The sequence below is a fragment of the Callorhinus ursinus genome, unplaced genomic scaffold (genome assembly GCF_003265705.2).
Source record: "Callorhinus ursinus isolate GAN/ISIS: 27379988/994484 unplaced genomic scaffold, GSC_fseal_2.0 scaffold5, whole genome shotgun sequence".
Classification (NCBI taxonomy): domain Eukaryota; kingdom Metazoa; phylum Chordata; class Mammalia; order Carnivora; family Otariidae; genus Callorhinus; species Callorhinus ursinus.
In genome coordinates this window covers 250,568-278,546 of record NW_027397067.1, presented here as the reverse complement: position 1 = coordinate 278,546, position 27,979 = coordinate 250,568, and the positions used below count along the sequence as shown (strand labels likewise).

General features: G+C 38.2%; 1 protein-coding gene and 1 long non-coding RNA gene across 10 annotated transcripts in view; one reads left to right on the top strand and one right to left on the bottom strand.

Annotated features, from left to right (window-relative positions):
* The window catches only part of SPIDR (scaffold protein involved in DNA repair), a 584,775-nt gene that overhangs the window by 335,266 nt on the left and 221,530 nt on the right, over positions 1 to 27,979 (bottom strand). For all 9 annotated transcript variants that reach the window (XM_025870570.2, XM_025870572.2, XM_025870571.2 and 6 more), the window contains one exon: positions 13,407 to 13,648. In XM_025870570.2, the coding sequence (XP_025726355.2) occupies positions 13,407 to 13,648 (242 nt within the window). The remainder of the gene's footprint in view (positions 1 to 13,406; positions 13,649 to 27,979) is intronic.
* Positions 966 to 27,648, top strand: LOC112823055 (uncharacterized). The gene is made up of 3 exons (XR_003207909.2): positions 966 to 1,077; positions 17,424 to 17,524; positions 27,325 to 27,648. It is a non-coding gene; the product is annotated as an uncharacterized lncRNA (long non-coding RNA).

Sequence of the window (27,979 nt, the reverse complement as noted above, 5' to 3'; positions counted from 1 at the left end):
GGTCATGATCCCAAGGTCCTGGAATCAAGTCCCACATTTGGCTCCTTGCTCAGCAGGGGGGCCTGCTTCTCCCTCTGCCTGTGCTCTAATAAATAAAATCTTTAAAAAAAATAAAATAAAAATTCTCTTCTTTAACTTTTCATAATTTAATTATGTTTCTTGGTGTGGGTCTCTTGAATTCATCTTATTTATAACTCTGTGGACTTCTTGGAACTAGATGCCCATTTCTTTCCCCAGATTAGGGAAATTTCTAGCCATTATTTCTTCAATAAGCTTTCTGCTCCTTTCTGTCTCTCTTTTTCTGGGACAACTATATTGCAAATATTCATCCACTTGATGGTATCCTTTAAGTCCCTTAAGGTATCTCCAGTCTTTTCCATTTTTTTTTTCTCTTTTTGTTCCTGTGTTTGGATGAATTCCACTGCCCAATCTTTGAGTTCACTGATCTTTTCTTCCAGCTGATCTAGTCTTTTGAATTTTTCTGTAGTTACTGTATTCTTTTCAGGTCTGTGGTTTCTGTTTGGTACATTCTTTTATTTCTATCTCCTAAAATTCTCACTTTGTTCATGCATTATTCTCCTGACCATGCTAAACATCTTTATGACTATTATTTTGCACTCTTTGTCAGACAAATCACTTATCTCCATTTCATTAAGGTCTGTTTCTGGAGTTTTTCCTTGTTCTTTTTTTGGAACATGTTCCTGTTTCTTCATTATCCTTGATTCTCTGTTTTGGTTTCTATGTATTAGGTAAAACAGCCACTCTTCCAGTCTTTATAAAGTGGTCTTGTGTAGGAGATGGACCTTATTGTTCAGCCTGCCTTGAGCTCTTAGTTATCTCTTTGTGGAAGTCAAAACTGCCTTTTTTTCCTTAGTAGCTCCCAGTAGTTGTGGGTGCCAATACCTGTCAGTGTGCCAAAGGGTAGGATCTCAGTCAGCACTAGATATAAGCTGACTGAAAGCTGAACCCTTAGTCAGCAGCTTTTAAAGTATGCAAGCAGACTTCTTTCAGGGTAAGACTAGGAGCTCAGCATTTTCCTCTGCTCATCTCTGCTCTGAGTCCTCAAGGGATAGCCAGGTAAGAACTGCTTCCTTGTTTGCTACAGACCCATGGGACCCACAAACTACAAGTCCCCCTAGTCATCAGAGCCAGGAGATCAAGAGATGTACCCTCTGGGAGACACTGAAGATCTACAGGGGGCACGGAGATGTCATCTGCTGACCTCCCTGATCTCTAGGGAGGATGACAGTCAGTACCTACGTGTGTGCTAAATTAGAAGCCTGATCCTCAGGCAGCAGCAGCTTTTAAAGTACACAAATAGGCAGCTTTCAGGAAAAGACTAGAAGATGGGTGTTATATACTCCCTCTGTGCTGAGCCCTGGAGGGAAAACCACAACAGGTCCAAGCCAGGTGAAGAATAGTTTGCTATAGTCTTATGGGTCTTGTGGACACAAGCCCTGTTTCAGAACTAGGTATTTTGGGGGTTCATCTCTCCAGTGAAAGTCTTAAAAGTTGGGGTGCTAGACGCTGGGTTCAAACTCTTTGTTTCTCATGGAAAACTAGGGAGTTATGAGTTCCCTACCTAGTGTATGTCACTATGCTAGGGGTGGGATTTATGGCTAGAGTGTGTCTTATCCTTTCCTACCCCTTTCAATGTGGGTACTTTCTAACTCATCCAATGTATAAGAGTCCCTCAGTTTCTGGATTTTTTACAAGAGGAACTGCTTCATGTGTAGCTATAGATTGGGTGTCTTCATGGGGAAGGTGAATTCAAGAGGTTCTTATATTGCCATCTTGGATCAGAGCCTCCAAATTGACTATTTTCAATACAGTCACCAAAGTTATTTAGAGATAAAATTCAACACACCAACGGAGAAAAAAAATTCACTAAGCAAGTTAAGATATTCTAATTAACTTTTATATAAAAAAGTTGATTGGTAACCTACCTGAAAAGGTTCCTGGCATCAATTCAACAGTGCTAAACATTTTTTCAAAAACAATATGAAGTGAAAAAGAATAAAGATTCAAAACTCTTCCAACATTTCCAGAAAAAAAGCTCACTGAAATATTTTTAATATGCTATATAAGTAAAGAAAAAAATAATTTAAATACATGTAGTATAGTATTTTCAAGTTTTGCTTTCTGTTAGATATAATAGACATTGTGAAAAATAACCTGATGATAAGAATGGAGAAATATGGCTTTATTATTGAAAACATACTTAAATATAAGACCAATTTTGCATTGACTTTTATTAGTTATGACTTAAACACAATGAATCCATGAACCAAAAAGATAAAAATTAAAAAATAACAACAAAAAGAAAGCCCAAAGAGATTGAATAATATTTCTCTATGGGGCAAAGCCAAGGGAAAAGGCCAATGTCTTCCAACATTGAAATGCCAATAACTACTTAACTTGATCCTTACTAGTGAGCAATTATCAAGTTAAAAACAAAACAAGAGGAGGACCAAGATGGCAGAGTCTTTAGCTCCCAAGACCTAAATTCCGCCTGGTCACAGGAATTCAGCTAGATAGTTATCAAACCATTCAGAACACCTTCAAACTCAACAGAATATTGAAGAAAAGAATAGCAGCAATTTGGGGCACCTGGGTGGCTCAGTTGGTTAAGCATCTGCCCTCGGCTGGGGTCATAATCCCAGCATCCTAGGATGGAGCCCCGCATCAGGCTCCCTGCTCAGTGGGGAGCCTGCTTCTCCCTCTCCAGCTCCCTACCCCCGACACCGCTTGTGTTCCCTCTCTCACTCTCTCTCTCTCTCTCTCTCTGTCAAAGAAACAAATAAAAAAAATAAAAAAAAAAAAAAAAAAAAGAATAGCAGCAATTCTGTGAACAGAAAAGCGACCACTTTCTGGAAGGTAGGATGTGCAGAGAAGTGAATCCGAGGCGATATACGGGAAGATAGATGGAGGGGGAGAGCCTCCATCAGCAGGCTACCAGCAAGTGATGGAGCAGTGGAGCACAAAACTGCAAATTTAAGAAGTCTGCTCTGTTGAGAGATGTTGCTCCAGTGGCTAAGCGGGCAGTGGAACCCTTGCTGGGACAGTGTGGTCTCAGGATCCTCAGGGTCACAGAAAGATTGGGGTGCCTGAGTGTGGCAGAGCTCCCAAGTATGGGAGTGGGAAAGCCAGCTGCAAAGATGGAGCCAAGGAGTGGGCTCTCAGCTCCGGGTTGCCATAAACCGTGATCCACGGCACAGTTGAATCACTACTCTTTGAGCAGGGACCCAACAAGCAGCAGATCCGGGGACATGTCCCCCTGCTTCCCCACAAGAGGCACGGGAGCACACTGCAGGAGTCTGCTGGAATTGGAGACTCCAAACGGGGTCATATGCCAGAGAGAGAAATGCTTGGTCATAGACCGGGTGAGCATGGAGTGCGGCCAGAGAGCAGGGAGACAGGAGTGATGGACAGCTGTTCTCTGAGGGCTCACTGAGGAGTGGCGCCCTGAGCTCTTGGCTCCTCCGGGACCAGGGATTGGGAGGCCACCATTTTTACTCTCCTCCTCCAAAGCTGTAAGGAAAGCTCTCAGGGAACAAAAGCTACCGAGAGCAAACCCGAGCAGATTACTCAGCCTGGCCCCTGGCAAGGGTGGTGTAATTCCGCCTCAGGCAAAGACATTTGAGAATCACTGCAACAGGCCCCTCCCCCAGAAGTTCAGCAAAGAACATCCAGCCAAGACCAAGATTACCGATTAATGAGAACAGCAAAACCCCAGCGCTGGCGGAATACAGCACATAGAATTCATGACTTTTTCCCCCCTAATTCTTTAGTCTTTCAAAGTTAATTTTTAAAATTTTCTTTATTTTTTTCTTTTTCTATTTTTTTAGTTGAATTTTTCTTCTTTCCTTTTTCAGCCAACATCGTATCAATTTCCTTTTTTAAAATCTTTTTTAATTTTCATTTTTACAGTCATTCTATCCCTTCATTGTATTTAACCTTATTTTTTGTATACATATAAGTTCTTTCTTTAAAACTTTGGGATATGGTTTCTTTTAACAGACCAAAATATATCCTAAATCTAGTGTATGACTTTGTCCTAGTCTCCCGCCTGATCACATTCTTTTTTTTTTTTTCATTTTTTTCAACCAACTTATCCTATCAATTCCTTTTTTAAAATCTTTTTTGGGCTCCTGGGTGGCTCAGTTGGTTAAGCAACTGCCTTTGACTTAGGTCATGATCCCAGAGTCCTGGGATCAAGTCCCACATCGGGCTCCCTGCTAAGCAGGGAGTCTGCTACTCCCTCTGACACTCTCCCCTCTCATGCTCTCTCTCTCTCTCAAATAAATAAATAAAATCTTAAAAAAATAGACAAAATAAAATCTTTTTTAATTTTCATCTTTATCATCATATTCCATCCCTTCATCATATTTACCCTTTGTGTGTGTGTATATATATGTTTTTCTTTCTTTAAAATTTTGGGAGGCAATTTCTTCTAAGAGACCAAAATACACCCAAAATCTAGTGTGTGGCTCTGTTCTATTCACCAGCCTGATCACATTCTTTTCTTTTTTTTCCTTTCTTTTTCCCCCCAGTTTCAGGTCTCTTCTGATTTGTTTAGTGTATATTTTTCTGAGGTCATTGTTACCCTTTTAGCATTTTGTTCTCTCATTCACCTATTCTTCTCTGGACAAAATGACAGGACGGAAAAACTAACCTCAAAAAAAAGAACAAGAGGCAGTACTGACTGCCAAGGACCTAATCAATATGGACATTAGTAAGATGTCGGAACTAGAGTTCAGAATGACAATTATAAAGATACTAGCTGGGCTTGAAAAAGCACAGAAGATACTAGAGAATCCTTTTCTGGAGAAATAAAAGAACTAAAAGTCTAACCATGTTGAAATAAAAAATGGAGGCTCTAACTGCTAGGATAAATGAGGCAGAAGAGAGAATTAGTGACATAGAAGACCAAATGATAGAGAATAAAGAAGCTGAGAAAAAAAGATAAACAACTACTGGATCACAAGGGGAGAATCTGAGAGATAAGTGATACCATAAGAAAAACAAGTATTAGAAATGTTCTGTACTCAGAAAACTACAGAATACTCATGACCAAAATGTGAGACAGGAATCCATCAAAATCCTTGAGGAGAACACAAGCAGCAACCTCTTCCACCTCAGCCACAGCAACTTCTTCCTAGAAACATCACCAAAGGTGAGGGAAGCAAGGGCAAAAATGAACTATTGGGACTTCATCAAGATAAAAAGCTTTTGCACAGCAAAGGAAACAGTCAACAAAACCAAAAGACAACCGAGAGAATGGGAGAAGATATTTGCAAATGACATATCAGATAAAGGGCTAGTATCCAAAATCTGTAAAGAACTTATCAAACTCAACACCCAGAGAATAAATAATCCACTCAAGAAATGGGCAGAAAACATGAACAGACATTTCTGCAAAGAAGACATCCAAATGGCCAACAGACACATGAAAATACAAATCAAAACCACAATGAGATACCACCTCACACCAGTCAGAATGGCTAAAATTAGTAAGTCAGGAAATGACAGATATTGGCAAGGATGCAGGGAAAGGAGAACCCTCTTACACTGTTGGTGCAGCCACTCTGGAAAACAGTATGGAGGTTCCTCAAAAAGTTGAAAATAGAGCTACCCTATGACCCAGCAATTGCACTACTGGGTATTTACCCCAAATATACAAATGTAGTGATCCAAAGGGGTATGTGAACCCCAATGTTTATAGCAGCAATGTCCACAATAGCCAAATTATGGAAAGAGCCTAGATGTCCATCAACAGATGAATGGATAAAGAAGATATGGTATACTTATACACACACACACACACACACACACACACACACACACACACACACTGGAATATTATGCAGCCATCAAAAAAATGAAATCTTGCCATTTGCAATGACATGGGTGGAACCAGAGGGTATTATGCTAAGCGAAATAATCAGAGAAAGACAAGTACCATATGATCTCACTGATATGAGGAATTTGAGAAACTGGACAGAGGATCATAGGGGAAGGGAGGGATAAATGAAACAAGAAGAAACCAGAGAGGGAGACAAACCATAGAGCCTCTTAATCTCAGGAAACAAACTGAGGGTTGTTGGAGTGGAGGGGAGTAGGAGGAATGGGTTGGTTGGGTGATGGACACTGGGGAGGGTATATGCTATGGTGAGCGCTGTGAATTGTGTAAGACTGATGAATCACAGACCTGTACCCCTGAAACAAATAATACATTATATGTTAATTTAAAAATAAATAAATAAAAGCAGGGGTGCCTGGGTGGCTCAGTCATTAAGTGTCTGCCTTCAGCTCAGGTCATGATCCCAGGGTCCTGGGATCGAGCCCTGCATCGGGCTCCCCACTCTGCAGGAAGCCTGCTTCTCCCACTCCCCCTACTTGTGTTCCCTCTCTTGCTTTGTCTCTCTCTTTCAAATAAATAATCATAAATAAATAAATAAATAAATAAATAAATAAATAAATAAATAAATGCCAAGCTGCTCAAAAAAACAAACCAAACCAAACCAAACCAAACCAAACAAAAAAGGCAACAATTCTTTTAATCACTGTTCTATTCATTCTAGTTAAGGAAAATCTATTACTTACACCTCTTTTTGTGTGTGTGTGTGTTTTGTTTTTTGTTTTCCTTAGCAGCAGTTTATTTCTCAGGTACTCTGTTGTCCTTCTATGACAAAAGTTGGTTATCTTTTATTGTGAGGATTATCAGGGCATCAGTATTCTCAGCATTTTCATAAGAGTTCACTTCAACAAAGCCAATATTTAATGTAAAACTTTCTTTGATCATTATTAGACAACTAGCTAAGAGATTTTCCTCTCTAAAAGCATGATGCTCTAGTGCTTTCATTACAAAGCAGCCTATGAATCAAAATGATACCATTTTCCCTGCTTCAGAAGGAGGTCAACAAACTGCCATCATGGGCAATCATAAGCTTTTCTAGTCAGTTTAGCAAAGCTGGCTCCTATTGTCAAGAGTTTTCCAGTTTGAAAGCCTGAGACTGACAACCCTAATCACATCAAACTCATTTTTAATATTTAAACACATTAACATTAAAGGAATGACCACAAAACAGACATCCGTTATTTAGTTATCATTTAGAAATCACAAGAAAACAATCATTTGCATATTGCTGGAGTTGCTTCAATCATCAGCAAAAACTCTTATGTCCTCAACTTCTTTTAAAGTTCCTTTCATCTTACTCCTCCCCTAAGGACAACCTGGCAATGACCTTAAACTGCAGCTGCCCTCCCTTCCCTCCTTTCTACCCAATGAACATGGAGGGCCAGGAAGAGACAGTCTTGCTCATCACAAAGGCTTCCAGTTCCCTTATACTTCAATTGTGAAGCACAGAAAGAGAGGAAGAGTCCACCCCTACACAGAGGCGGGCACCTTCAGGGCTGTCCCACCCATCCTTTGGAGCCTTGGGCTTTAGGCTACTGTTCTTTTTGATTTCAGTGCCTTCTAATACCTTAACTTCCCCATTCCATGAAGTCCTCCCCCACCTCACCTCAGCCATTCATCTGCCCCATTCATTCTCTACATCTTGAAGTTACAAACTGCTTCCCTCCACTAATTCAATTCTGAGCACCCATCATTCTTACCTGTCTAGTTTATTACCTCTAGTTTCAGCACTTTAAACGTGTTTGACCAACCTCTTCCCAATCTAAAATAGGCTGGTCCTATCCCCCATCTCTTTGTACTCCACACCCTGCCTGTTACTATTTCTGACCTTACCTGGTCTAGATTTCATGGTCCAATATTACAATCACTACATGGAACTTTTATTGACTACTTTCATTGTAATCAATTACTGGACAATCTCAAGCTCTGCCTGTTCCACATTTGTAGCCCCACAATTCAATCCATATTGACTGATCTCCCTTATCTTGCCAGACACTCCTAATATACATTCCTTGTCCATTGACTCCCCCACTACAGGACTATGTCATCTACTCTCTAGCTTCATTCCTCCAATGCCATCTCCTTGTCGTTACTCTAAGCTAATGAAGATACTTTCCATTTCACTGTCAAAATGGAAGTGATCAGAAAGAACTTGAGTTCCCACTGCCATATATAGCTACCAGCAACCTGCACCTGAGGACGCTCTGCCCTCCCAACTGTTCACGGATGTCTATGCTCCTGACCCAGCATACCCCCCCATTTGCACACTCCTGTCACCAAATCAGACACCATACCAATAGTTATCCTTTCTTTCCCCTACTGAGGACCTTCCCCATGAATATACAACATGTGCTGTAATTCCCACCCATAAAAAAAAAAAAATCTCAATCTCCACATTCCTTCTAGTTAACAACCAGTTCTCTACACCTCTTAAAGCAAACTCTACCAAAGAATTTTCTATTCATGCTGTCTTCAGTTTCTCTTTTTCCATTCTCACTTAAACCCACAGCAGTCTGGTTTAGCCCAGCCATACCAATGAGAAAGCCCCACATTCCTTGGCTTCCACAGTGCAACCCAGCAGCATCCATCACAGTTAATTGCCCTTTTTCCTTCTCAAAGACACATCTTTACCTGACTTCCAGGACACCACATTCTCTAAGATTCAATTCCCCCCACAGCAGCTTCTTCCTCTGGGCCCCAACCACTGCAGAATGCCTCCGGCTCAGACCTCATAGACAGATATTCCTTTCAATCTGCATTTGATCTCCTGCAAACTGACCTTGCTTGTGCTTTAAAACCATCTGGACATAGGAGCCTACATCTAGCACCAGCACTGTCAATGAGGTTCAGACCCATATCCTATTCAGATATATAATGTACAAATGAACATGGTCAAAACCATCTTTTTAATTTATTTTTCTGTTAATCTGTTGCTAGTGTATATATAGATCTGCTACCGATTTTTGTATGTTAACTTCATATTCTGCAACTTTCCTGAATTCATTGATTAGATCTAACAGTTTTTCAATGGAGTCTTTAGGATCTTCTCTATATATAGAATCATGATGAAAAAAACTGCAGACAACACAAATACATGGAAAGATATCCAATGTCCATGGATTGAAAGAATTAATATTGTTAAAATGTCCCCAACTACCCAAAGCCATCTATAGATTCAATGCAATCCCTATCAAGATTCCAATGGCATTTTCACAGAAATAGAAAAAGCACTTCTAAAATGTGTATGGAACCACAGGAACCCCAAATAGCCAAAGCAATCCTGAGAAAGTACAACGAAGTGGGAGACATCACACATGCTGATTTCAAGCTATATGATAAAGCTACAGCAATCAAAACAGTATAGTATTGGCATAAAAACAGACAAATAGACCAAAGGAACAGAATTAAAGCCCAGAAATAAACTCATGTATAAAGAGTCAACTAAAATTTGATAAGGGGACCAAGAATACCCAATAGAGAAAAGACAGTCTCTTCAATAACTGGTGCTGGGAAAACTGGATATTTACATATAAAAGAATGAAACTAGACTCCTATTCTTACACTACTCACAAAAATTAACTCAAAGTGGATTAAAAACTTAATCCATAAAACCACAAAACTCCTAGAAGAAAATATAGGAAAAAAGCTCCTTGACATGGGTCTTAGCAATAATTTTTTGGATGACACTTAAACCACAAGGAATAAAATGAACAAGTGGGACTACATCAAACTAAAAAGCTTCTGCACAGCAAAAGAAATAATCAACAAAATCAAAAGGCAGCCTACAGAATAAGAGAAAATATTTGCAAATCACATACCTGATAAGGAGTTAATATACAAAATATATAAAGAATTTATACAACTCAATAGCAAAAAAACCCAATTTTAAAAAATTGGCAAAGAATCTGAATAGACATTTTTCTAAAGAAGATATTTAAATGACCAACAGGTACAGGAAAAGGTGTTCAACGTCACTAATCGTTAGGAAAATGCAAATCACCACAATGAGACATTACCTCACACTTGTTGGAATGATTATCATCAAAAAGGCAGGAGATAACAAATTCTTGTTAAGATACGAAGGAAAAAAAACTCCTGGGCACCGTTGGTGGAAATGTAAGTTGGTGCAGCTACTATGGAAAACAGTACAGAGGTTCCTCAAAAAATTAAAAATAGAACTACTATATGATCCAGCAATTCCACTGCTGGGTATATATCTGAAGGAAAAGAATCACTATTTTGAAGAGGTTATCTGCACCCCCATGTTCACTGCAGCATTATTTACAATAGCCAAAAATGGAAGTAATCTGAGAGTCCATTGACAGATGAATGAATATAGAAAATGTGGTACGTGTACACACACACACACACACACACACACACACACACACACACACACACTGCCTGGATTATTATTCAGTCACAAAAAAGAAGGAACTCCTGTCATCTGTGACAACATGCGTGGACCTTGAGGGCATTATGCTAAGTAAAATAAGTAAGACAGAGAAAGATACATACTTTATGATCTCACTTATCTGTGGAATCTAAAAACAAAACAAAAATAAAAACAAAAAAACCCCATCACAAATTCATAGAAAAAAAGATCAGATTTGTGGTGACCACAGGTGGCAGTGGGGGGCAGAACTGGAGGAAGGTGCTCAAAGAGTACAAGTTTCCAGTTATAAGATAAATAAGCATTGGACATGTAATGTACAACATGAGGACTATGGTTAACAATGCTGTATGGTATATTTGAAAGCTGCTGAGAGAATAGATACTAAAAGAGCTTATCACAAGGAAAAAAACATTTTTTTCTTGGTATCTATATGAGGTGATGTTAACTAAACTTATAGTGGTCATCATTTCAGAATATATGTAAATCAAGTCATTACACTATACACCTTAAACAATACTGTATATCATTTATATTTTCATAAGACTGAAAGAAAAAAGAACACAGTAAATGTAAAAAGAGATTATTACTACTAAAAATGCAGATGGACTCTGAAAAACAAACTGAGGGTTCTAGAGGGGAGGAGGGTAGGGGAATGGGTTAGCCTGGTGATGGGTATTAAAGAGGGCACATTCTGCATGGAGCACTGGGTGTTATGAACAAACAATGAATCATGGAACACTACATCAAAAACTAATGATGTAATATATGGTGATTAACATAACAATAAGAAAATTAAAAAATAAATAAATAAAATGCAGACCAACTTTCCACTTTTAAAAACTAATGGGGTAGGTGGGTGACACAATATTACCAACTGATAGAACTGAACACACTAAATAGAAACCTTCATACATTCTTTTTTTTTTTAAGATTTTACTTATTTATTTGACATAGAGAAAGAGAACAAGTAGGAAGAGAGGCAGGCAGAGGGAGAGGGAGAAGCAGGCTCCCCGCTGAGCAGGGAGCCTGATGCGGAACTCGATCCCAGGACCCTGGGATCATGACCTGAGCCGAAGGCAGCCGCTTAACCGGCTGAGCCACCCAGGTGCCCCCCTTCATACATTCTTGCCAAATACACCTGTTCACATATAAAAGAATTCAATGCCAAACAGCAAAGGTAGTGGGAAAAAAAAAATCCAATTTTTGTTTGAAAATATAGAAGCAAAACAGTAATAAAAACTCAGACCCCAATATATAAACTGTAGAAAGAATGTATATGGTCAATTTACAATAAAGTAAAAGGCTAACAATTCCCTCCCTCAAAAAAAAAAAAATAATAAGGCCTCATGATTTTCTCACCAAGAAAAACCAAACCAACCAACCAAACAAACAAACAAAAAGAAAAACCAAATAAAACAAAACCATCTGATCCCCTGCACCACCCTCTTGCCTCACCTTAGGCAATGTCAGCTTATTTATGAAATACCCTTTGCCACACCTCTTAGCCAGTCTTGATCCCTATTTTTATTTGATTTCTTTCCATAAAGTTTATCTTCTTTTGACATTACTTCTACTTTACTTCTTGGGTCCTCATCACACTCCCCTACAGTCAGGGCTGTAGTTGCTATGTCTCCAGGATATGCAACGGTGCCCAGCACATAGTAGGCCCTCACTAGGGTGGGGGACATGGCTTTCTGTAATTGCATGGCATCAACTTCAACAAGGACATTCAAATCCCTCTAATTGTCTTCCCTTCCTGTTCTTTCCAGAAACTATATAAACCACCACCATTCTCTCTTGATGCTTTAAATTTCTCTGCTTTGGGCATACGGCCTTCTGAGTTATTTTATGTTAACATATACATATGGTGAATAGGCATGAACTGACCCACCATGCTACATCCATCCTACCAGACTCTGTGACATCTTTATGCTTGTGCCTCCACCCCTACACTTAAGATGGGCCTCTCCTCTCCTGATCCCCCTCCCCTACTTCCTTCCCTGGACACTGATAGAGCAATTATCCCTAACCACTCTGTCTCTGCTGGGTCCTCCTCATTATTCTCTAAATAGGCCTCATCTTTCCTCTGGTGACTCTCTGGACCCGAGATCCCTTTCAATCCACTAGCAGCTAATCTCCACATCTGACTTCTTGCCTGAAATCCTAGTCCTAGCAGAAGAATCACAGCACTGTCTCTACTCTTTGTCTTGGACACTCCATGAGTCATGGGTTCCTGGCTTCCTCCCCTGCTAGTTCACTAACATTGCCATTGAGTTCTCAGTATACACTGTACCTGCCTGCCTCGATGTAAACATTTCCTAAACAGATCTAAACCTGTGTTTTTCATTGCCACATTTACTCTTTCTACTGAAACTCCTTTTTCCTTGAGACTCTATTAAGTTTGCTTTTATGGCACTGCTTCCCACAAGTTCTCATTTTCATTGAAATTTTTTCATTGTTTTGTTCTAATTTAAAACACAAAGAGACCATGTATTACACAGGGTTGGGACACGGCTCTTGGAATGCATACCCCTATCCCCTTCACATGTCCTGCTTGACCCCCCATGGCCTGGCCCTTATGGTTATTCATATACATACCAACCAGTTTCCTATCTGGGTGTCTTTGCTCTCTCATACATCTTTGCATTTGCAAGTGTTCCCTTGGACAATCTCCGTAACCATATTTGTAAAAATAAACTGAATATATTTATTTCTATTTCCCTTTTTATAATATAACTTATTCAAAAACAGGAATAGTCTTATCTAGTCTTGTCTTAATTGTCTAAGTATCTGGAATACTGATGCTCAATAAAATCTGATAAACCCAAATAACCAATCCCACTAAGGATTAATCATGTAAGCTGTTGACTGAAACAGTGAATGCTTGACTTGGATAAACAGTTCCCTAAATCATCTCCAGAAATTAGAACTTCTATAATTGCTTATCAAAGTTACAATTCTACTCTGTCAATTTTCTTCCCCACGTAAACAAGTTTAAGTATTTTTAAATTAACATTTCAGGTATTTGGATTTTAAAGAAAGATAACAACTTAAGAAAAAAAGGATTTTAAAAAAAAGGTGTAATTTAACCTTAGAAGCTTCTTCTTGTTTGCTGATCTGTCTGGAATCCTGGGAAACGTCTGTTTTTGGGGTGTGTACAAAATGGTCTCTGCAGATTTCACCCTCGGCTTTATCAGTCTCTCCATCTGTCTATCATCAGATCCAAAATCCATGTGGTATTTGGGAGAGGATTCAGAATCAATGAACAAGACATTCTCTGAGTCATCTTCCTTTTCACTATCTGATGAATATTCCAAAATTTCTGTAGAACTCTGAAAAATATTAAAAGAAATGCAGTTAAATTTGGAGAACTCTTTATTCAAGTCCATATTTACATATGCCTTTATTCCATTTTCTTCTGGTTATATTCATTGAAATAACTTTGTAAATAGTTATAGGTTAAACTTTTATTTTGAAATTACTATCAACAGTTCCTATTTAAGAATACGAGTCATTGCCTCTTTTCCTAACATTTCCTAAAATGTTTCTTACTTTCTCCTACTCAAATTTCTAATTCAAAAATGTTTTTGAAAAGTGGATTATAAAACAGAGATCATATCATATAGTGAATCCTGGACAGAAGAATCAAAACTTTTTCTGTGATGTCTTCTGTTTTTACTTAGACACACACTAAAATATTTAAATGTGGTAGGTATCTTATTTTCCCATTACTTGGTTTTGCAGGTCAGTCCCATTTTGTTCTAACATCAGCAACAATTTATCCTTCAACATTCTAATTTTCCAGTGTATTAGGAAGCTCTTCTAATTTAATATGTTTTTAAAGATTTATTTATTTATTTGCGAGAGCGAGAATGAGAGTACATGAGAAGGGGGAGGGTTAGAGGGAGAAGCAGGCTCCTCGCTGAGCAGGGAGCCCGATGCGGGACTCGATCCCAGGACTCCAGGATTATGACCTGAGCCGAAGGCAGTCGCTTAACCAACTGAGCCACCCAGGCACCCCTAATTTAATACATTTACAAAAATTTAAATTTATTAAATGAAAACAGTACATTTAGTTGAAATGGATCTTCTGTACCCACTCAATTTGTAGGGTAGGCATGGGGTCCTTCATGAGGAGCCCTGCTTATTTTGATGAATCAACATGGACTATGTCCCTGGCACTGTAGCAGACACGTGGTTAAAGAGAGGATACAAGTGTATGAGTGTTACTGTTGGTTAAATCAGTGTGTGTGTGAACTAGTATGTGAGTGTGCAGGGTAGCACTAGAGTTTTCATCATTTGCTAATCTAATCGTAAGACAAAAAGTTTACTTTTTGTGCCCTTTTCTGAGATTTTACAGTTAAATCCTTTTTAAGAGCTTAAAAAGGACATCACTCATTCCCACATCTCCAAAAAACTGCCTGGGTAGTCACCTGTTACTAGGCACATTTAAAGTAAGAAAAAGTAAATGAAGAAACTTCTCAAATAGCTTAGTTCCAATATACTTTTCACAATCTCAGGTGTATGCTTAAATTACTGCAGGTAGCTGATAACCCATTATTAAGCACTAGACTCACATGTTTTCCCCACAGCACAAATTCTGAATAAATATTAATAGGCCACAAAAAGAACCAAAGCAGTTTAGACTAGAAATTAACTTGCTTGATACTAAAAATTTGCATACATTGAGAACTCCAAATTCAATTCATCTTTTTCTTATGAAAAGTCTTTTCTTTCAGTGCCCTGAAGTTTTACACTTCATCCTAAAGCAGGATTTCTCAACCTCAGCACAATTGTCATTTGGGCTGGATCATGTGGTGGGAAGTCTCTTGTGCACTGTAGGGTTGTTTAGCAGCATACCTAGCTCCTACCCACTAAATAACAGCAGCATGATCGCACCAGTCATAACTATCAAAAATGTCTCGAGACATTGCTAATGTCCCCTGGGAGACAAAAATCACCCCTAAGTATGAACCATTGTCCTAGAAAAACGTCAGCAAATAACCAACCACATTTGGCCTATGCTGGAGACTCACATCCAGAAGTGAAGGGGACACAGCACTTCATGGGGATGGAGAGGTCAGAATGAAACGCATTAGTACTCCCTTCTCTGCGGGGATACATTCCAAGACCCTCAGTAGATGCCTGAAACTACAGATAGTACTGCATCCTATACAGACTATGTTTTTTCATATACATACATACCAGTAATAAAACTTAATATATAAATTAGGCACAGTAAGAGATTAACAACAATAACTAGTAATAAAATAGAATTATAGTGTAATAAAATTTATGTGAATGTGGTTTTCTCTCAAACTCTTATTATACTATATACTCATCCTTCTTGTGATGATAAAATGCCTACTTGATGAGGTGAAGTGAGGTAAATGATGTAGGCACATGACGTAGTGTTAGGCTAATGACCTTCTGATGATAAGTGAGAAGGAGGATCTGCTTCCAGACTGTGGTTGACCCCAGGTAACAAACCATGGAAAGTAAAACCACAGATAAGGGGGATTACTATAGTTACAAAACAATGTGTTAGAAGTATTGTAACTGAAGTATTGCTCAGGCTCCATGGGGAACATGTAAGAGGAACAAAAAAATCCAGGTGGGGCACAGGGAGAAGGGAAGAAGAACTGCCACCTAAAGCTGAATGCTAAGTGTAAGTTAATTAGACAGAAAGAAGAGCAAGTACATTCAAGGGAAAAGGAATAGGAGGGACATGAATATGAGGCCAGAGAGAACAGAGCACGTGCAGGAAAATCTACAAACAGCAGCCAAGAGAGGTTGTATGAGGACCTTGAAAACCATAGCAGGGCTTTTGGCTTTATTGCAAGGCAGTGGGGGAATCACTGGCAGTTTCCACAAGGGCTAACAAAATCAGATGGAATGATCATCCAAACCACATTCTGAACAACAGACTCTAATATGGAAGAGAGAAGGTATCAAAGACTGCCAGTAGGAAAGCAGCTGGCTAGAGGTTCTTCATAATTGAAGCAGAACACAAAGAGGATGTGAGTGGGAGTAAGAATAGGAGAGGTACACTTGAAAGAAAATGAGGGAAGAGATGTAACCACACTTGAAGATTCTCACATGTGAAAAAGGAGAGTGAAGACATATTCAAAGAAGACCCTAAGCATCTGTTTGGCCAACCAGAAAAGTGTGCTCACCTACAAAGGGAATTCAGAAAATAATCTGTAGAGGAGTAGTTGCTAATATACATTTGGTTTTGATATGTTAATGTTCTGATGCTTATGGAATAGCTGAGATAAAAGTGGCCAATAGGTAGTGGCTTTATGGGTCTGGAGTTTTAATAAAGTAATACGGGATAGAGATATAACTTCAGTAATCATCAAAACAAAAACTGTGCATTAAAGTATGTGAGTTAGAAAAGACTGTTCCTCTAAATTCTGTAAAAGTGAGAAAAGAAGGTCCAGGCTGGAACCATGGGAATACGATCACCATTTAAGCTGTATTCAGGTGAAAGGAGACAGAAGTTTTGGATTTGAGAAAAAAAGAGATTGCACAGTTTTAAGAAAACTGTGAGACCTTGGAAATAGTGTGCTATAAAGAATAAATGATGCAAAATGGTCCAGCCACTTTGGAAGACAGTTGGAAGTTTCTTACTAAATATACTCTTAAAATACAACCCAGCAATCATACTCCTTGGTATATACTTGGTATATATATAAGGAGGTAAAAAGATGTTCACATAAACACCTGCACACAGATGTTTAGATCAATTACTCATAACTGCCAAAACATGGAAGCAACCAAGTGAATTAATAAACTGTGGTACATTCACACAATAGAATAGTATTTGGCACTATAGAGAAGTGAGCTATCAAGCCATGAAAAGACATGGAAGAACCATAAGTGCATAGGACTAAGTGAAAGAAGCCAAACAAAAAAGGCTACATACTGTATGATTCCAACTATATTACATTCTGGAAAAAACAAAACTATGAAGACAACAAAAAGATCAGTGATTGACAGCAGTTACGGGGGTGAAGATGAATAAACAGAGTACTCTTGGACAGTGAAAATACTGTGTATGATATAATGATGAATATGTTATTATGCATTTGTACAAACCCACAGAATGGACAACACCAAGAGTAAACTTTAACATACACTACAGACTTTGGATGATTATAACACGCCAATGCAGATTCATCAATTGTAACAAATGTACCATTCTGGTAAGTGATGCTGATAATGGGGGAGGCTATAGATGTGTCACGGCAAGGGGTATATGGCAAGTCTCTAAGATCTTCCTCTCAACTTTACCGTAAACATAAACTGCTCTAAAAATATATAAAAAATAAAACCAAAAATAGGAATAAATGGAAGGGCAGGTGAAAATAGGAGACCTGATAATTCTTTCAGGAAGCTTGGAAATGCATATTTTAATTTCTTCCAAAAATAGAAAAGACAACATAAAAAGACACATTTGCCCAGCTATGAACAACTCATATGACAAAGTTGAAGATAAAATCACAAAAATAAAAGTGTACTCGAGACTCAAGTGTATTTTCCAACCACAACCATGAGCTTTAAATGAATTTCCTCAAGGAAGAATTTTTTTTAATGATTTTATTTATTTATTTGACAAAGACAGAGACAGTAAGAGAGAGAACACAAGCAGGGCGAGTGGGAGAGGGAGAAGCAGGATCCCCGCCCAGCAGGGAGCCCGATGTGGGGCTCAATCCCAGTACCTTGGGATCATGACCTGAGCCAAAGGCGGACTCTTAATGACTGAGCCACCCAGGCGCCCATCAAGGAAGAATTTAATAGCATTAAGATGGGTAAGATTTAATAGAAATTTAGGTAGTAATTCAACAATTCCATATATTACCTGGTGCTCATCACAATAAGTACACTCCTTAATCCCTATCACCTATTTCATCCACCCCCACCATCCACCCTTCTGGTAACCATCAGTTTGTTCTCTAATGAAGAGTCTGTTTCTTGGTCTGTCTCTTTCTTTTTGATTTTCCCTTTACCTCTGTTATGTTTCTTACATTCCATATATGAGTGAAATCATATGGTATCTCTCTTCCTCTCCCTGACTTATTTTGCCTAGCATTATACTCTGTACTTCCACTAATGTCATTTTTTTATAGCTGAATTAACTTCCATTGTACATATTTACATCCATTGTATACATTTACATTGTACATATTTACATGGATACATCTTTTTTTAAATTTTATTTTATTATGTTATGTTAATCACCATACATTACATCATTTGTTTTTGATGTAGTGTTCCATGATTCATTGTTTGCGTATAACACCCAGTGCTCCATTCAGTACATGCCCTCTTTAATACCCATCACCAGGCTAACCCATCTCCCCACCCCCCTCCCCTCTAGAACCCTAAGTTTGTTTCTCAAAGTCCATAGTCTCTCATGGTTCGTCTCCCCCTCCAATTTCCCCCCCTTCATTTTCCCCTTCCTATTATCTTTTTTTTTTTAACATATAATGTATTGTTTCAGAGGTACAGGTCTGTGATTCATCAGTCTTACACAATTCACAGCGCTCACCATAGCACATACCCTTCCCAATGTCTATCACCCAGGCACCCCATCCCTCCCACCCCCCACCACTCCAGCAACCCTCAGTTTGTTTCCTGAGATTAAAAATTCCTCATATCAGTGAGATCATATATATGTCTTTGATTGACTTATTTCGCTCAGCATAATACCCTCCAGTTCCATCCACGTCTTTGCAAATGGCAAGCTTTTTTTGATGGCTGCATAATATTCCAGTGTGTGTGTGTGTGTGTGTGTGTGTGTGTGTGTGTGTGTGTGTGTATACCACCTCTTCTTTATCCATTCATCTGTTGATGGACATCTTGGCTCTTTCCACAGTTTGGCTATTGTGGACACTGCTGCTATAAACATCGGGGTGCACATACCCCTTCATATCACATTTGTATCTTTGGGGTAAATACCCAGTAGTGCAATTGCTGGGTCATAGGGTAGCTCTATTTTCAACTTTTTGAGGAACCTCCATACTGTTTTCCAGAGTGGCTGCACCAGCTTGCATTCCCGCCAACAGTGGAGGAGGGTTCTCCTTTCTCCACATCCCCGCCAACATCTGTCGTATCCTGACTTGTTAATTTTAGCCATTCTGACTGGTGTGAGGTGGGATCTCATTGAGGTTTTGATTTGGATTTCCCTGATGCTGAGTGACGTTGAGCACTTTTTCATGTGTCTGTTGGCCATTGGATGTCATCTTTGGAAAAATGTCTGTTCATGTCTTCTGCCCATTTCTTGACTGGATTATTTGTTCTTTGGGTGTTGAGTTTGATAAGTTCTTTATCGATTTTGGATACTAGCCCTTTATCTGATATGTCATTTGCAAATATCTTCTCCCATTCTGTCAGTTGTCTTTTGGTTTTGTTGACTGTTTCCTTTGTTGTGCAAAAGCTTTTTATCTTGAAGTCCCAATAGTTCATCTTTGCCCTTGCTTCCTTTGCCTTTGGCAATGTTTCTAGGAAGAAGTTGCTGCGGCTGAGGTCGAAGAGGCTGTGTTCTCCTCTAGGATTTTGATGGACTCCTGTCTCACATTTAGGTCTTTCATACATGGATACATCTTTATCCATTTATCAGTCATTTTAGCCATTCTGACAGGTGTGAAGTGGTCACTGTACTTTTGCTTGTATTGCCCTGATGATGAGTGATGTTGAGCATCTTTTCATGTGTCTGTTGGCCATCTTGATGTCTTCTTTGGAGAAATGTCTGTTCATGTCTTCTGCCGATTTTATAACTGGATTATTTGTTTTGGGGTACTGAGTTTTATAAGTTCTTTATTTATTTTGGATACTAACCCTTTATCAGTTATTGTCATTTGCAAATATCTTCTCCCATTCCACAGGTTGTCTTTTAGTTTAACTGATCGTTTTCTTTGCTATGCAAAAGCTTTTATTTTAATTAAGTCCAAAATTTATTTTTTTCTTTGTTTACCTAGCCTCAGGAGACATATCTAGAAAAAAGTTGCTACAGCAAATGTCAAAGAGGTATTAACTGTGTTTTCTTCTAGGATTTATATGATTTCAGGTCTCATATCAGGGTCTTTAATCCATTTTGAATTTATTTTTGTGTATGGTGTAAGAAGTGGTCTAGTTTCATTTTTTTACACGTAGCTATTCAATTTTCCCAACACTGTTTGTTAAAGAGACTGTCCTTTTCCCATTGGATATTCTTTCCTGCTTTGTTGAAGATTAATTCACCAAATAGTTGAGTTCATTTCTGGGTTCTCTATTCTGTTCCATTGATCTGCTGTGTTCATTTTTGTGCCAGTACCATACTGTTTTGAACACTACAGCTTTGTAATATAACTTGAAATCCAAAATTGTGATGCCTCCAGGTTTGCTTTTCTTTTTTCAAGATTCCTTTAGCTACTGGATCTTTTGTGGTTCCATAAAACTTTCAGAATTATTTGTCCTAGTTCTATAAAAAATGCTGTTGGTATTTTGATAGGGATTGCATTAAATGTATAGATTGCTTTAGGTAGTATAGAAATTTTAACAATATTTGTTCTTCCAATCCAGGAACACAGAAAGTTTTTCCATTTCTTTTGTGTCATCTTCAATTTCTTTCATCAGTGTTTCATAGTTTTCAGAGTACAGGACCGGTCTTTCATCTCTTTGGTTAGGTTTATTCTTAGGTATCATATTATGTTTGGTGAAATTGTAAATGGGATAGTTTTCTTAATTTCTCTTTCAATATTGCTGTATAGAAATGCAACAGATTTCTGTGCATTGATTTTTATCCTGCAACTTTACTGAATTCGTGTATCAGTTCTAGTCATTTTTTGGTGGAGTCTTTTGGGCTTTCGACATAGAATATCATGTCATTTGCAAACAGTGCAAGTTTGACTTCTTCCTTGCCAATTTGGATGGCTTTTATTTCTTTTTGTTGTCTGACTGCTGTGGCTAGGACTTCTGGTACTATGCTGAATAAGAGTGGATATCCTTGTCTTGTTCCTGACCTTAGGGGAAAAGCTCTCAGTTTTTCCCCATTAATGATGATGTTAGCTGTGGGTTTTTCATATATAGCTATTATTATGTTGAGGTATGATTCCCTCTAAATGTATATTGCTGAGGGTTTTTATCATGAATGGATGTTGTACTTTGTCAAATGTTTTTATTGCCTCTATTGGAATCATATGTTTCTTATCTTTTCTCTTATTCATGTGATGTATCCCATTGATTGATTTACGAATACTGAATAAATCCCTCTTGAGGTGAATGATTTTTTTTAATGTATTGGATTCTGTTTGCTAGTATTTTGTTGAGAATTTTTGCATCTGTGTTCATCAGCGACAATGGCCTGTAGTTCTCTTTTGTAGTGGTGTCTTCATCTATAGTGGTATCTTTGGTATGAGGGTAATGCTGGTCATAGAATGAATTTGGAAGTTTTCCTTTCACTTCTATTTTTTTGGAATAGTTTGAGAAGAAGAAGCATTAACTCTTTTTTAAATATCTGGTAGAATTGGCCTGTGAAGTCTTCTGATCATGGACTTATGTTTGTTCAGAGATTTTGATTACTGATTCAGTTTCTTCACTGGTTATCAGTCTGTTTTCTATTTCTTCTTGATTTAGTTTTGGGAGTTTATATGTTTCTAGGAATTTATCCGTTTTTTCTAGACTGTCCAATTAGTTGGCATATTTTTCATAATATTCTCATAATTATTTGTATTTTTGTGGTGTTGGTTGTTATTTCTCCTCTCTCATTTGTGACTTTATTAATTTGGGTCCTTTCTCTTCTCCTTTTGATAAGTCTGACTAGAGGTTTATCAATTTTACTGATTTTTTTCAAAGAACCAGTTCCTGGTCTCATTGGTCTGTTCTATTTTTTCTTTAGTTTCTATATCATTTATTTTTGCTCTAAACTTTATTATTTCTTTCCTTCTGCTGGTTTTAGGTTTTGTTTGTTGTTCTTTTTCTAGCTCCTTTAGGTGTAAGGTTAGATTACTTATTTGAGATTTTTCTTGCTTCGTGAGATAAGCCTGTATTGCCACAAACTTCCCTCTTAGAACCATTTTTGCTGCTGCAGGTCCAAAGGTTTTGGACCATTGTGTTTTGTTTTGTTTTTTAAAGATTTTATTTATTTATTTGAGAGAAGGGGTAAGGGGCAGAGGGAAGAGGAGAGAATATCAAGCAGACTTTGCACTGAGTGTAGAGACAGAAGCAGGGCTTGTTCCCATGATCCTGAGATCATGACCTGAGCTGAAACCAAGAGTCAGTTGGCTCAACCTACTGTGCCAACCAGGTGTGCCAGGACTGTTGTCATTTCATTTTCATTTGGTTCCACGTACTTTTCTATTTCTTTTTATTTCCTGGTTGACTGGTTCATTATTATTTATGGTCTTTATACACTTTTTCTTGTGGTTGATTTCTAGTTTCATAGCATTGTGGTCAGAAAAAATGCATGGTTGACTTTTGATTTTTTTGAATTTGCTGAGGCTTGTTTTGTGGCCTAACACATGATCTATTCTAGAGAATGTTCTATATGCACTTAAAAAATTCTACTGTTATAGGATGGAATGTTTTGAATATATCTTTTTAATCCATCTGGCCCAGTGTGTCATTCAAAGCCTCTGTTTCCTTGTTGACTTTCTGTTCAGATGATCTATTGATTTGAGTGGAGTGTTAAAGTCCCCCCACCATTATTCTATTATTATCGATTAATTCCTTTATTTTGTTATTAACTATCTTATATATTTGGGTGCTGCTATGTTGGGGTGCATAAATATTTACAATTATTAGATCTTCTTGTTGGATTGTCCCCTTTATTATTATATAGTGTCCTCCTCTGTCTCTTGTTACGGTCTGTTTTAAAGTCTATTTTGTTGGATGTCTGGGTGGCTCAGTTGATTAAGCAACTGCCTTCAGCTCAGGTCATGATCCCAGGGTCCTGGGATCAAGCCCCACATTGGGCTCCTTCATCAGTGGGGAGCCTGCTTCTCCCTCTGCCTGCCACTCCCCCTGCTTGTTCTCTCTGACAAATAAATAAAATCCTTTTTTAAAAAAGTCCATTTTTGTCCAATATAAGTATTGCTACCCCTGCTTTCTTCTGACATCCATTTGCATGATAGATTTCCCCACCCCTCACTTTCAACCTGCAGGTGTCTTTATGTCTAAAAAGAGTCTTTTGTAGGCAGCATCCAAATGGGTCTTGTTATTTTAACCATTTTGTCACCCTCTCTTTTTTGAATGGGAGTTTAGTCTGTTAACATTCAAAGTAACTATTGACAATATGTACTCATTGTGATTTTATTTGTTTTGTGGTTGTTTCTGAAGATTTTCTCTGATCCTTTCTTGTCTTTCTCTCATGTTTTGCTGATTTTGTTTAGTGATATATTTGGATTTCTTTCTCTTTATTCTTTGCATATTTATTAGTAGTTATTGATATATGGTTGCCATTAGGTTTGTATATAACCTCTTCTGCATAGAGCAGTCTATATTAAGTTGATGGTCATTTAATTTTGAACCCATTCTTTCTGTGCCTCTCTTCCCCATGTTTTAGGTATTTGTTGTCATATTTTACATCCTCTTATTTTGTGAGTTCCTTGACTGATTTTTTTAGAGAAATATTCAGTTTTACTGATTTTGTATTTCCTACCTTCACACTGTCACTTTTGATCTTTCCTTTCCCCTCAACAAGTTCCCTTTAATATTTCTTTCAGAGCTGCTTTAGTGGTTATATATTCCTTTAGTTTTTGTTTGTCTGGGAAACTCTATCTCTCCTTCCATTCTGAATAATACCCTTGTGGGACTGAGTATTTTTGGCTGCATATTTTTCCCATTCAGCACTTTGAACATATCATGCCACTCCCTGTTAAAAAAAAATCCCCTGCTAGCTTTATGGAGTTTCCCTTGTATGTTACTGTCTTTATTTTTTTCTTGATGCTTTTAATTTTTTTTTTCTTTATCACTATATTTTGCCCTTTTAATTACAATATGTCTTGGTGTGGATCTGCTTTTGTTGATTTTTTGGGGAGTTCTCTGTGCCTCCTGTATTTGGTTATCTGTTTCCTTCCCCAGATCAGGGAAGTTTTCAGGTATTATTTCTTTAAATAAATTTTCTGCTCTCTTTTCTTTGTCTTCTTATCCTGTAACTCCTATGATACAAATGTTATTACATTTGAAGGAATCACTGAGTTAAGTCTATTCTCATTTTGCCTAATTCTTTTTTCTCTTTTGTTCAGCTTGATTACTTTCCATTACTCTGTCTTCTAGATAATTAATTCATTCCTCTGCTTCTTCCAGCCTGCTCTTCATTCCATCCAGCATGTTTCTCATTTCATTTATTGAGCCCTTTATCTCTGCTATGTTATTCCTTATCTCTGTGTTAAGAATCTTCCGTCTTTCCTTTTTGTTTTCATGACTATCCTTATGATCAATGCTTTAAATACCCACCAGGCATGTTACTCATATATGTTTCACTTAGATCTCTGGCCATGGACCTGTCCTATTCTTCCATTTGGGATACATTTCTCTGTCTTCTCATTTTGTCTAAGTCTCTGTACCTGTTTATGTGTGTTAGGAAAGTCAGCTATGTCTCCTATTCTTGAGGGTAATAGCCTTATAAAGAAGAGGTCCTCTAGTGCCTTACCATGTATCGCCCCCCATTCCCCAGGGCCTGGTGCTTCCAGGCATGTCTCCAATGTGTACTGTGTGTGCTCTGTTGTTTTGTCCTGGCCACTTTATCTTTATCTATCCAGACTCTGCCTACCATGGGCAGTGTTTGGCCCCTGGCCTGAATGTACTGCATTTTAACTAGGTGTGCTCTGGTCTGCTTGTAAAATGAGACCTGTCGCCACTGCTGCCAGAACCAAGGCCTTACAAAACTCCCATGTCATGAGAACCAGTGTGAGCAGGGGTTTGGGCTGGTCTTCTGGGGGAGGGACTTGTGGCACTGGGACTGAGGCAAACAAGACTGGGAAGGGTGGTTCTGCTGGAGCATTGCTGGGGGGGGCGGAGGGGGCCTTGACGTAAGCATGTTATGTAGAAGCGTTAGCGCTCTGCTGGTTCCCGCAGGTGGTCCTGTGCTTATGCAGAAGGGTGGCAGAGGGAAATGGTGCTGGCCAGTTCCTTTGTTCCTGGAGGGTTCTCTCCATGAACACTGCATTTCTGGGACATGCACCAAAATGAATAAATAACCTCCCCACTGTGCGTCCCAGGCACTCTTCAGATCAGTTTACATGCTTTATGTCTCTGGGTTCCTTGCCAGCCTTCGCTCTAAGAGCAGCACAGTGCCCTCCAGGCTCTATCATAGCCAAGCCCATTGACCTCTGAAACTCTAAGGCCTTAGGGGCACTTGGCTGGCTAAGTTCGTAGAACATGTGACTCTTGATCTCTGGGCTGTAAGTTAGAGCCCCACACTAGACATAGAGATTACCTTAAAAAAAAATAAAATCTTTAAAAAAAAACAAAACCAAAAACTCCAGGCTTTAAGCTCTGCTGGTTGTCAGAAGTCAAGAAATTCTGCCTCTCTGACTTTCCAAGCCAATTGCTATGGAGATTCATTTTCTCCCTCTGTGCTTCCCTGTGTGTTAGTCTGTCTCTTGCCCTTCTCTGTGACAGTGGCTTCCTCCTGAGTACAGCAGCCACAGATTGTTTCTCCCCTAGACTGTGTCTCCACACTTCCTACCTTCTTTGATATGGCCTCTTCTCTACCTTTAGTTGTGGAGTTTGTTTTGCCAGTCTTCAGGACAATTTTTGGGGTATTTAGGATGATTTGATAGTTATCTAGTTGTATTCATGGGATGAAGCAAGCCTAGAGTCCTCCTATTCCACCGCCATCTTCCTCTCTTCTTGTACTTTTTTTAATTTTTATTCTGACAGGTATGAAATATTTCACTCTTAAGTTTGTATTTTCTTGATTATCCACAGGGTTGATCTTTGCACTTTTTTATTGGCTCTTCATATTTCTTTTTCAGTGAATTGCTTATTCATATACTTTACCTGTATTTCTAGTAGGAGAGACATTTACTTTTTACTCATATGGGTCTAAATGATGACTGAGAGGTCATCAGAAAACCATTATTACAATTTAAAAATGACAGAGGAAGACCCAGTACATAAAACTGAAATCCCTTCTAGTACCTTAAGAAAATTTTCTCAACCACGATTTTTTAATCACTATCTCTGGTAGACTGCCTAGTGCTACACAGGGACCCAGTTTACTTGGGCAATATTTTCCTTCCTTGAAAATTTTTATTCTTTATCAAATCATCTTTATACAAAATGTATTACTTTACTTCAATACTGGATCTCAAGTACCAAGATAAAGCTTTATTTGTTTTCTTTTGAAACACATATTTTCCAATATTTTCTCCTGTTTCCTTTAGAAAGCTAACCAACTGGTGCCCTCTTAAAACTTTCATATAAAATTACTTCTTTCAGGTATACAACCTTCCAGTATTACAGAAATAATACCGACAAGTAAATCTGGATCTTTAATAGCAGAAAATTTACTGCAGTGGTCAAATTCACAGAGCCAAAGAGTGACTATATAGCTACAATCATTATTTGCTAATGTTTGAAACATAATACACTTATTAGTATTGTAGTAATACTCAAACATTATACACTTATTAGCACTAGTGTCAATGCTAGTAAGTGTAAAACTCCCTGTGTTGGAAATAATATCTTCCAACACCCACACAGATTGGGTGTGCGTATAGAGAGAACACACATGTTCTCTTAACATAAAGACAAATGAAGACCTAATAACCTCAGAACTGTGAGACACCTGAATTAGTGATTAAATATCACAAATGACAAGATTAAGATATGAGCAAGGAGTAGTTCCTGTGAAATCAGTCACCAAAAAACAATGACAACATTGTAAACTGTCTGTAAACTGAAACCATCTGCAACTTACCAAAATCATAAAGTGTTCAAAACATTCTCAGTTTCCAAAAGTGATAAATACTGCTATAATAGACAACTGTCACAATTTATTTCTGATTTCTCTTTTCAGAGAACTATCGATGGAGAAAATAGCCTTCAACATCCAAGCAGTCACAGGTGTGGCCTCATCCATGTCTAAGCAGCCATGTGTCTACTATGATTTGCCTCAGAAAGACAAGTCACTAAAGTTGGGCCAATAAGATTTTTAATTGAGAGATACAGAGTCTGGGAAGGAGAAGCTAAGACACACTAATGGCTAATCTCTAAATCAAAGATCCATGATTTCCTGCTGGTGAGGTTCCCAGAGCTGCCCTGAGACCCGGTTCATCTTTCACCTTTATCTTAGATTCCTTGGGATACACAAACATGATTCCAATAAATTTCTTCTTCTTCTTTTAAAGTAGCTAGTTTTGTTTTCTGTTGCTTGTAACCAAGAGGCTTAATATCTGCTAAATATCTCCAAAAAGAAAAAATTTTCTATTAAACAAATACTTATTCAGTACACACTATGTGCAAAATGTTATGCAAGAGAGAAAATCTGAAACATAGTTCCATAAATAGCTTGACATCAAATAAAGGAGATATTACAAACATGGTCACATTAAATGTTACAAGTGGGCGAAGAATGGAGCCCTTATTTCTGTCCCATCTGAAACCAGCATACATACCAGGAGAGATAAAACCTACATCAGGTCTCAAAGCACTGGAAGATTACTTTTTTCTTT